Source organism: Mesitornis unicolor, unplaced genomic scaffold (genome assembly GCF_000695765.1).
Source record: "Mesitornis unicolor isolate BGI_N332 unplaced genomic scaffold, ASM69576v1 Scaffold14662, whole genome shotgun sequence".
NCBI lineage: Eukaryota > Metazoa > Chordata > Aves > Mesitornithiformes > Mesitornithidae > Mesitornis > Mesitornis unicolor.
Genome location: NW_010167209.1, coordinates 2,033 through 13,378, shown reverse-complemented (window position 1 = coordinate 13,378; position 11,346 = coordinate 2,033). Strand labels below are relative to the sequence as shown.

Sequence of the window (11,346 nt, the reverse complement as noted above, 5' to 3'; positions counted from 1 at the left end):
CGCCGTGGTTGTCGCGGCCCTCGGTGATGGGGACAGCTTGATGCCGAGTCGGGGTCTTGGGAAGGCTTCCGTGGCCTGGGTGGAGCTGGGCTGGGTCACTGGTAGGGCGGGGGCAGCCTTGTCTGGGGACGAAATGACACAACGGGGAGGCAGTAAAGCGATCACAGGCAGCAAGGTGATGCCAGGGAGGGCAGTCTCATCTGTTTGGAGAGTAAAATATGTGGGTGAACCTGATCCTTGCAGGTTGCAGTGATCAGGGGGATCAAGGAGCTGACATGGACATGGACACTGAATTTCTTTACCACTTTTTGTTCCAGGGGATTTCAGAGTGATTGTTAAATATACAGAGTACCCACAAAGTTACTACAAGGTTGAGAGAGGCTCCCTGTAATTGACTATCAATGCAGACTGTACAGTAACTCATGGAAGCTGAAGAAAACGAATACTGCGTTCTGTTGCTGGCATCTAGTAATGTAAAATATGAAATTATGCAAGAATAGCCTCTTTAACAGTTTTCTGGGGGAGGGGGTTTGTCTTTGCAGGTCTGTGAGTCAAGTGTGTGTGGAAAAATCACTGATCTTCAGAAGTAACACCCCTTACCGTACTGACACCGTGGCTGTCCCTGGCGGACACGATCTGTTCTGTGTGCAGCTGGAGGACTGTGAGTACCCTTTCTGTCTACACATTTAATGCAGATATCATTGCCTCTGCTTTGGGAACCTTTTTTTAAACTTACATGTTATAGTTGTCACTAATTATTTGGGCTGTTGAAGTTCCAGACAGACCACAGTGAAGCAGCGTCCCATCACTAAAGGAAAAGAAAAAGCTCATTGCACTCCATGTAAGGGTGGGGTCTCTGGCTAAACACAAATCAGCCTTTGTCAATTGCTTCTGTGTCTGAGACACCTGACTTAGTTTGCTACACTTAGCACAGCAAATAAGGGTCGATATTTGAAATATAAGACTACTATCCTTTTCAGAAAGTGATTTCTTGTGATATCTTGGACTCTTTATTTCATATGCCTATTTTCATACTTTTTTCTGTGCTGACAAATAATTTTCTCCGGTAATCATATACCCACATAGGGCATGCCATCAACACTTTTTTCTCTCTCTACTTTCCGCATTGTACTTCATGTGACTGATTTGATGTCCAACTCTCTGGCATTCATTGCAGTCCACTGGGATCTTGCATTTGAACACTTTGCATTTTCTTTTGCCTGGGAGATTTGTCCCACAGTCCCATCTACTTTAGTCCCAAGACTTTATTTGGGATCACCTGAATGCTGATAAAGTTTTCTGGTAGAAACAGCCTTCTCCCGTTTGGCCTTCCCTGAGGAAATACACAAATGTATGTTCTCATCAACTGATTGTGGAAGAAGCCTTCCCAGGATGGATGGCAGTGTGAGCTGCCACTGCCAGAAATACAACCAAGCCTGCTCCAGAGGGGCTGCTGGAAAAGGACAAGTGGGAACAGGCTCTGAACCGGGTGAATTACTGTGGGCAGTAACTAAGAGATCGTGATGCACAACTTGACTTCACCTCGTTGAAACCATTGCTAGCAGATTGCAGAGTACTGATCCAGTTTCTTTAGGATAATTCTGAAAGGTGCTGTTTTTTTCTTCCTCTGCTTGTCACTGACGGCTCTTTCCATGACTGCGGTCATTCTTTCTTGACTGCAGTGCTCCATTTCGGCTGTCTTTCCTGAAGCATAAAATATCCTTTGGTTCACCCAGTCAGCTTTCTTGCTTATTTTCTGACTATTGTCAGTCTTCAGTTGCTTGCTTTTTGTACTTTTTCATACTGTTGTTCTCCATCTGACAGATGTTCACAGCTCTGGCATTCCTCTAACCTGATCACACCCAATGTTCTCTTTCTTTTGTGCCCTCTGTGGCCCTTTCTTCCTTTTGCAATTTTTCTCAGTACTGCTTTTCACTGTCTCAAGCTAAGGGTGGAGTTTCACAGGTCTTAAACTGATTTTAGACTGTATTGATACTAAATGGAGCAGCATGACTGCTCACCACATCCCTAACAGTTCCTCCTGGCTAATGATGGCACAGCTGGCAGAGTCAGGTGGTCTTGCTCATCCAACTGATAATTCATTAATTAAAGAGGAAAAAATCAGTTCTCGGGGACAGGAGGAAATAATGGATATTGTCAAAATACTGAAAGTAGTTTTAAAAGCACTCCTGTTTCACATTCTAGCTCCTCAAGATATCAACTTTGTCTTTAGTCTTTGCTGGTGTCAGGAGAATATTGCTGTAATTTCTGCTTCTAAATCAGTGGCCAAACTAATACGAGTGCATTTTAAAGTTGTAAGAGTCATTCTCCATGAGCCTGACTCTTGTTTTATTTATTTACTTGTTTTCAGTTTGTCTGGTTTCAGACAAATTAAGCTGTCTGAAATTCTTTTTTGCCTTTTTCTACAAGATTAAACAGCCTTTAGTAGCAAACTACGCCATGAACAAGTTATATATGTCTTTTCTCTGAAAACTTAAGCAGTTTGAGTATCTTAAGTTTTGCTGCCAAAGGCCTTTTCTCCTGGTTTTCAGTTATATTTTGCAATATGTAATGCTGTTAATCTGCATTAGCAAGTGTTCAGCTTTGATAACAGAAGAGTATGTAAAGAACCGCATTCCAAAGAAAATAAATGGTTGTGAGTAGCACAGCTACCAATGTTTTCTTTTCTGGTCTAATAGATTGTGCCCTCAAGGGAATAATCAGAAAGCTGCTCTGTGCACCAATTTTTGTGAACCTTGTAGGAGCCTAGTACTCCTTCAGCCTTTGTCTCCTTAAAGATTTGGTTGACTGCCTGACTAATGCTGTATTCGGATATAAAAAAGCCTTTGTTTCTGGTTGCTGCTCTGTACATCTGAGGATCTGCTCTGCCCTCAAACAGATTTACATTGAGATCTTAAATTGTTTTTTTATCTTCTTCCCCCAGCCTACTTACTAGCCTACCTAAATTCTTTCTGGTACTTCTGTAATTGAGCATACTGCTGTTGATGGGGTCACAGTCAAGACAAGAAAAACTTATCTATGCAGTTGCGGATAAGCAGGCACTTCTTTATTGCAGCACTGGGGAGACACACAGGATTGCTCCTCTGATTGTGCTCTGAAGTCCATATGTTTTCACAGCCCATTTATACATTTCTAACAGAGCGATTTAATGAGATTATACAAGTATGAATAAATTGTCCACTTTTTAATTTGCCCTTTACCATGGTTGGTTTGGCATGCAAAACGAGAAAAGCTTTGCTTTATCACAACTATTCTATGTTTGGTATGTACCTGGGAGACCATGCTACCAGGGGTTCAGCCTCTCCTCTAGGACCAGGAACACCATCCATCACCACCTTTACCACCAGGTTCTCCCTTATCCCCTTTTGGTCCAGAGCTTCCAGAAGCTCCTCTTTCTCCCAGCACTCCCTGTAAGCCAGGCACCGCTGGTACATACCTTCTCTAAGCACTTATATGTCTTACAATTTTAACTTTACAGTTTAAGCAAATACCTACTTTAACTACTTTAATCAATCAAAATGTTTTCTCGACTACAACACTGCCACTCGCTGCTGCTGTTGCTATGATCTGTAGTCCTCAAACCTTGTCACGTATTTTATTTGGATGTATTACAAAGTTTATTGTTCAAACACGTCCATTAGGATGGGTCTACATAGTATGTCCTTATTAATGTGCCATTTTATGTCTTAGCGTTTTAGCAGTAATAATTTAATACATTATAACATCGTAACCATACTGAGTAATGCTGGGTCAGTAGGGCACCACTGTGGGATACCAACAGAAAATCTGGGGATTTTTAGGATGCCAATTCCCTAGTAATAGTCACTTGGAGTATTACCAACTGTAACTATTTTTAATCCTTTTAGTGTTGCTTTTAGGGAAGTCACATTTTGGTAGTGTTTTGTCGTTACAATGTCATGTGTGTCTAATTTGGGTATCTTACAGAAACTAGAGCACGTATTAAGACAGTTGTCTTAAGCAGTTTTCAGGCTTTTTGGAAAGTCACATTTGTGTATTAACACTGTTTCCTATGATACAGTACAAACTAGTACTCCTTATATTGTTCTGTTCGTAGCTCTCATTAGCCTGTCAGCAGTGTTAGTACGGATTAATTAATATAAGGCACTATCTAGCTTATAATTACTGGAGTTGTTCCTTTTTAAAAATATTGGTATAATATTTACTTTTTTTTAGATCTGTCTTTTCTAGTAGTTTGATAATGGCAGACTTCTTTTTCTCCTTTCAACCTTTAGCAAAGCTGAACTATTTCCAGCAGCCAGAGGACATCAAAGAATCTGATTTTCTGAAGCTCTTGGAGAAGTATGGCAGGCATTCTTTCCTAGCACCGTCACAAGTCCCACCATCTTTCTCTGCCTTTTACCAGGTGAGTTGAAAGAAAATAGCAATCAGTTTGCAGATACACTTTGACTGAAGCTGTCTGTAATGAGATCTAATGAGAACAGATTGAAAGAGTCTTATTTTTCTACCGATGAGACATATTATCTCCCAGTTCTTTTAATTCCTTATTGTGTAAAGTGTTTATGATTAGTTTTCTTGTGATTAAAAGTTTGGACAACCCTTTAGACAAAACAGGCTGCACATACACTAAGGAGAAGTTTAAATTTGCCTCTGTGCCCCGATAATTCCATCAGCTTGTGCTTGGCCTCAGTATTCACTTGGTCTGTGATTGCCCCAAATTGTCTTTGCAGGCTGGTGATCCAGTCCTAATCTACTTTGAGTCATCGTCTGTGCTGAGCACGCTAAGGCAGCCAGTAAAAATGGGAGCCAGTGGACTTTGTGCTGATGGAAATCCTGCTGGTCAGTGACGGGGGAGGAGGTTCTTGGGGTGGTTTGCGTCTGTTTTATCTGTTGTCGTGTCTTAACTCAGGCTTCCTGGACAGTAAAAGTACAAGCTGTACTCGGATTTTTGCCAACTTGAGCAAGAGCTGCATTGCTGACCCTGCCCTAGATGCTGCCTCCTACTACCGTGACTTTGCTGTCCTAAAGGTGCGTGTTGCGCCTTCCTTCTGCTCAGCATCTTACTTGCTTGGCTTTCCATTGCCTCTCATTGCACCTCCAGGTAACCGGAAAACACCTCGCGTGTCATCCCTGATCTCCCGATTGTTAAGGCCTTCTTGCTGGAAATCCTGTTACAAATGGCATGATTGGTGATAATTTCTCAATTCAAACTAATTTCCAATAAATTTCAGTTATTAGCAAATTCTTAATGCATTTAACAGGTACTTCATTCATATTTCATGGCTTTAATGGTTTAACTAGAACTCTCTTGCATTTTAAACAGAAATACTTTGATAAACAGTATCTGTTCCATCAGCTTGATCAACCAAGCAACACACATTCTTAGCAGAGAATGAGGATTTGTTTTGCAGGGCCAAGAATAAAATTTGTCTTCTGATGTTCTAAAAATGCTTTCTTTGGAATATGTCTGTGATTTCTAGTTCACAGACTGACGACAAGTTTTACACATCTGGAATAAATAAAATAATTTTTGTTGATATATTGGTAAAATATGTGTGTGTGTGTGTGTGTGTATATATATAAAGTAATTGCAGGGGCTTTTTAATAGATGGACATACACATCTCAAAATGTAACTAACTTCATTTTAAACTGCAGATTCGTTATGTAGCTTGACACTGACAGTTCAAGCTTGTTCTAGAAAAAGAAGTGCATGATGTAATTAACATTTATTTAACATCAATGTCAAAATGGAAAATCAAAAGGAACATTTTCACCATATTTTGCTGTATTACTTCTGAAAAGGAAGAAAACGCTGTGAAAGCCCATAAAAGTCATTTGCAAACCTAGAAAAATAGTTGGATTTTTGGTGTTGAATGTTGGTTTGTTTGTTTTCCCCAGGTCCCAGTCAATGACACCATCGTGCAGTCCATGAAGGTCAGTCTCTATTGCCAGTTAAAATAATTTCTGCTTCTGAAACAGAACACATTTGGAATCTTAGCATTCATAGTAATGCCCATGGGATGGGAACTTGGGAGGATGGGAATGTCCTGCGTCTGAGACAAGATTTTTTTTGACAAAAGTGTGGTGTTATAGAAAAAAAATAGGGATAAAAGGAAAGCTGTATTTTTAAATGAATGGGCATAGGTAGGGCTGGAGTTGGGGAGGTAGTTTATTTTTCTTAGAAAATAAAATAGGCATCTGGAGCATGGTGATGTGTCCATAGATGACAGCTACAGCAGGAAGGTAAATCTGACTTGGGTGCAAAAGCAGCAGAGAAGAGGAAGAAAGACACACTCCTTTTAAACAGTTGCTATTTGTGAATGTGCTCACTGTGTCCAGGTGAACATCACCGCAGTGTCACCACCCGGAGCCCCCCACATGAAGGACAACACCTGTAACAATGCTGTTTCTGAGGTACCCGAATCTTCTTTCCTTTGGGCTGCTCAACACTGGCCCAAAGTAATTGCCCTGGGCCTGACTCTGGTTATTCTCTGAATTGGACCCTCAGGTGATCTACGAGATCGAATTCAGTGGCACACATGGGATTCGGAGTGTTTCTGTCCGGTTCAAAGTGAGCAACATCTCTGGGGACCCGGGATCCTCTTTGCAGCAGCACTTCACTCTGCGCTTCTGGGTCAGTGCCCGTGTCCTCCCTGCGCTCTCACCAAGTTTGCCGTGTGTGGTTTGTGACCCAGTTTTGTTCAGATGGACGTGAAAAGATTAGAGCAGTGCCACTGCGGTGTGGTTGTATCATCCCTGGGACACGGCTGGTGATCGAGGGAAGGAGGGGATCCTGCTCTGGTCTCGAGTTAACTACGGTAGTAGAAAAATTCAGGCTCAGTGCAAGCATGCAGTCTTGCACTGCACAAGTTTGAAGGGGCTGATTATTTTTATCTGACTGGTTTTTGCTGTTATTTTGAATTGGTTTGGGGCTTTTTTGGCATGGAGAGAAGGTGAGAGGATGAGATCAGAGTCACCAGCTCAGTCTTGTGAAGGAAAGGGTTGAAGCTGGTGCTGTATCTGAGGTGTTCAGCATTTGTGACCAAAGTCGCTAAATTTATTCCAGGTACTTATTTAACTTTGTCCATGCAGCAGGAAAATTAGTTACTTTGGAGGGAGTGGAAATTTGGGAAATACTCATGTGTGGTGAGGTTTATATAAACCTTGTCCTACAGAGGCACTGTGAAGTGGGATAAGTGGTGGCCTCAGGGGCTGATAAGTGTGGGTCCAGCCTTGCTGAAGCCATCCGCAGAGGCTCTCCCCATAAAACAACTGAGAACTGGAATCTGCCACTCAGAATTGGGGTCAAGGCAGGGTTTGCTTTGCAGATCATCTGTGTCCTTGCCCAGACTGGTCTGTTCACTTCCTTATAGACAAATGCTGAGCAATAGGGATTCATTCAAGAACTGTCCTGGTAAAATGCACGTTTTGGGGTACTGACATTTAGTTTTTTACCTTTACATTTACATTTTTGAGAATGTGAATTTGAACTTCTGAGATGAATGGCTCTCATTGGTGCTAATGTTTTCCTCTTCCTTGCTTCCCTTTGCCTCTGTAGACCAGAACTCTTTCTCACACCTTGCCTAGAAGTGGGAACCCTGGCTATATCACTGGAGCACCCCTGTTGATGGCAAACAGTGATGGCATGCAGCACGTATCCTTTTTCTGCTGCCAAGTTTTCTTTATCACTGGGTTTATTGACTTCTGATACTCTACTCTCTGGACATTTGAGATGCTACCATTACCTGTGAGGACATGTCTCAATATTACGTTGCAGCCATCAGCAGGCCTTCTGGTCACGACTGAATTGTTGTCCCGTGATAGGGATAAGGAGGCTTGCGGGCTGAGAGGATTGTTAAATACAGGTTGGGTGTCCTATGTTGTCTGCTTATGCTTTTGTTTGAGTCCCTGACGTGCAATCTGACAGATGAGCATTTTACGCAGCGAAGGCGATGGAAGTTGCTCGCAGCTCCTCAGACACACAGTACAATTTGGAAGAAATATGAGGACAGGCTGCAAGTTCAGGTAACGACACACTCTGCAGTCACCATTCCTGACACATTTGGAAGGTGTGGACTCACTTAGCACGTTTTTCCATAGTCTCTTACGTGCTGCCGTGGGGCCTAGGTCCTTCCTCGAGGTCAGCAATGGGTCTCTGCAGAGCTTTCATATGCTCCTAAGAAGACTTGAGTATCAGAGAGATGGTGGATCGCTTGAAAATCTGAACATTTTGAAGGTCTTCTGGGACATTCTGAGGCTGTAGTCTGGCAATGTGGCCTGGGCAAGGGTAGAGTTTGTATTTGAGGAGTGAAATATAATGGAACCTTAAAAAGTGATTGTTTTGATGATCTGGATCATTCTTTTGTTGGTGACAGGGTAGGTACATGACCACTGATGTGATAAGATGGCTAAAGAGCTGTCAGTTGTCCTTATCATGCATTACCCTTCTATGTTGTTCTCCCTTTTTGTTGCAGAGAGAATTGAAACTGCATCCATTTAATACCAATACTTCTGTAGTGATTCTGCTGGTGGAAGAAATACTCGTTACAAAGAAAGGATATTGGTAGTGGTTTTTCTCTGTCCTGGAAATCACTTTGCCAAAGCTGTTATTTTCTAATTTCCAGCCTATCCCCAGTACTGGAAGAAAGGAACTGTAGTTACATCCAGCAGAAGTTGTACGAGGCTCTTCAGGGGATGGACAGAGCAGAGGCCCTGGCTGTAACAGGCAGTGCTCGCTTAGCCCAGGCAAAAGAGTGGACGGCGGTTCTGAGCCAGCACTGCAGTGTGCAGGTAGTGTGAGTGTGCGGCTGTGAGTGCTTTGCCTGTCAGATCTTTGTATTGCCCTGGGGAAGGGTGGGTGTGGGGAAAAAAGAACCAGCTTGTTCATCTGCGCTCACTTTCTTTGTGTCCTGATGCACTGACTCTCAGGGTTCTTAATGCCCATAAGCAGTCATTCTTGTCATGGTTTATATTATTAGGATATTTACTAAACAACAAAACCCTGACAGATTTAATATCTCTTCAATCCTGATCCTGCTATGCAAAAGGGCAAAAAGAGTTTAATGCTGAATCCAGTGCTGTGTTACTTAGTTTTCTCACTGCCTTCTAGAACTAATACTACCTGGTTACTTCCTATTAATGTGATGGTTTTATTACTATCATCCTTTCTGATTTTCCAGTTTCTAGGGTTATTTATATATTACCTATTACGGGTAAAAGTTTGTGATCCAAGTACTTATGGAGGAGGGAAATTGTATTTTAGTAATTATTAATCTGTCAGGAGATGGCCTAATAGAATGTAAAATCCCAGTGGTAGAGCTGAGACAAATTCTGTTTGGAAATGAGATGGATATTGTTCTAAAACGGGTGGCTGACCTGACCAGAAGTTATGGGGTTAGTGCTAAAGTGACTGATTCAGGTTCTTTGACCTATGGTAGACAAAATATTAGACTTTGACCATAATGGTCCTTTTGCAGCTTTAAAATACTATATTAAGGTGGTAAATGTTATTTTCAGGCTGTGAATTGCACTTCCTGTTGCATGGTTCCTGTGACTCTGGAGATAAGGATATTGTGGGCCAAGGTGGGCCTCCTCTCCAACCCACAAGCTCAGATACTGGGCGCACAGTACTTTTACCAGTGTCACCACCTGAAGGTATGGAATTTAAAACCCCTCCCTCAGACATGGAGGATATTAAATGGGATTCATGGGTTATTTAAGAACTGAGGAATCAAATGGTCTTGATATCACTGAGTTGAGATTGACTGAACTTTAGCAGTGGTCTGGCTGCAATGGCAAGAGTTTGTATTTAACAGCTCCATAGAGGAAGGTGGTTTTATCAGTACTGTCCTCAGTCAGGTGCACAACTGGAAAGGGTACCTTCTTTCCAACCCCAGACCACTTTCTGCCACTTAAAGACTCAACGTATGAGGCTCAGTGACTACTGATCCCTCTCGAGACCTGTGCCCTCTGTTTGCCTGCCAAGTGTCAATTTTGGGAAATGAGTTACTCCACTTAGCTCCTGCCATCCTAAAGACATCTTGCTTGCCAGTCTTCTGCAGTGGGTCTTCATTAGCAAATTGAGGAGAGATGTCTCTTTTGTATTAAGCTTGCTAAAGTTTGTGCTTTCCTTCTTGTTGCAGTTCCTAAGCCCCAGCACGGTACCTTTGACAACTGTTGTCACCTTCACCGACATCACAGAGTACCCAGAACCTCCTCGAGGTCAGCCCCAAAAGCACTGGAAACTCCCATTTGACATCTTCTTCCCATTCAAGGTGCCACTGAATTTTGAAAGAAGCTACAGAGGTGATCTGGTTGGCTGCTTGTTGTTGCTCCTAATACTGTTTAGTGTTCTTTGCTTTTGAAAATTGAAATAGACAGGGCCTGTACTTAAGGTCTGGTAAAAGAATTGATTCATTCAGAATATGGTCCAGATCATGGACTCTTCTCAGGTTCTTACGCTGTGCCTTGGTATCTATGTGCCCTCTGCGGTTGAACCGAGCCACTTGCCGAGCTTCTGTCCCGTGTCCTCTTGTGCCCCTGTTCTCCACGTGCACCATCTGCAAACCGCACTGCAGTGGAAACACCGGGGAGATGGAGGGGTCCAGAACATTGATGAGGGACAAGGAGGGGGATGTTAATATGAACATTCCCTCTTCCTGCAACCAAGAGTGCTTCCAGAACATGGAGTATGGAGAGGAGCAAAGCTCAGTCCAAGCATTTTGGAGCTGCATTCAGTCACCTTCCTGTTGGAGAGGCACCCAAATTTTCTACATAGAATTAACCGAACATTTAAAGTACAGGAGCTGTCCCAGTAGTCTGAATTATTAATTTATGAGTAAAGTCACCTTTAACCTGTCCTTGGTACATGACAATGACACCTCTGGGACAGTTTCTGACTCTTACTTTTCTATGTCTTTTCAAATACAGATACCCAATTGAAATTTTTGTTTTAATCACTGTTTACATTAGCAATAGCGTTACACAAACCAAAGTAATTGTAAATGTCCCATCCTCTGAAATACAACTGAGTTTTAGTTGTTTGTCAAGACAGCCTCCTTCCTGATTTTTTTTCTTGGAGAAACAGGCCCAAATTTTTTTGTGCTTAGATAAGAAGCATTCTCCTGTGGCTCCAGATAGGAACTGGACTGATAATGATAGCCACTGAAATTATAGGTGGCACATCAGAGAGATGTGAACAGTCCTAAAGGAAAATATCAATTATTTTAGAAAGCATTTGTAGATGTATTGAGACTGAAGCTTGCTGCAGTTCCTTACTTCTGGCTCGGAATCTGGGACCAGAACATAAGGTTATCGTTTGTGAAGTTGAAGGTGATCTTCTGATT

At 42.3% G+C, this 11,346-nt stretch overlaps 1 protein-coding gene across 1 annotated transcript; it reads left to right on the top strand.

The window, feature by feature from the left end:
* Positions 1 to 542: 542 nt before the first annotated feature.
* Positions 543 to 10,365, top strand: TCTN3 (tectonic family member 3; the record flags this gene model as incomplete). Its single annotated transcript, XM_010178619.1, has 12 exons — positions 543 to 661; positions 4,275 to 4,405; positions 4,731 to 4,839; positions 4,910 to 5,028; positions 5,900 to 5,935; positions 6,341 to 6,415; positions 6,510 to 6,635; positions 7,560 to 7,655; positions 7,929 to 8,026; positions 8,626 to 8,791; positions 9,518 to 9,655; positions 10,144 to 10,365. Coding segments are annotated over 12 exons (1,435 nt in total), but the record flags the coding sequence as incomplete, so codon positions are not given.
* Positions 10,366 to 11,346: the final 981 nt, after the last annotated feature.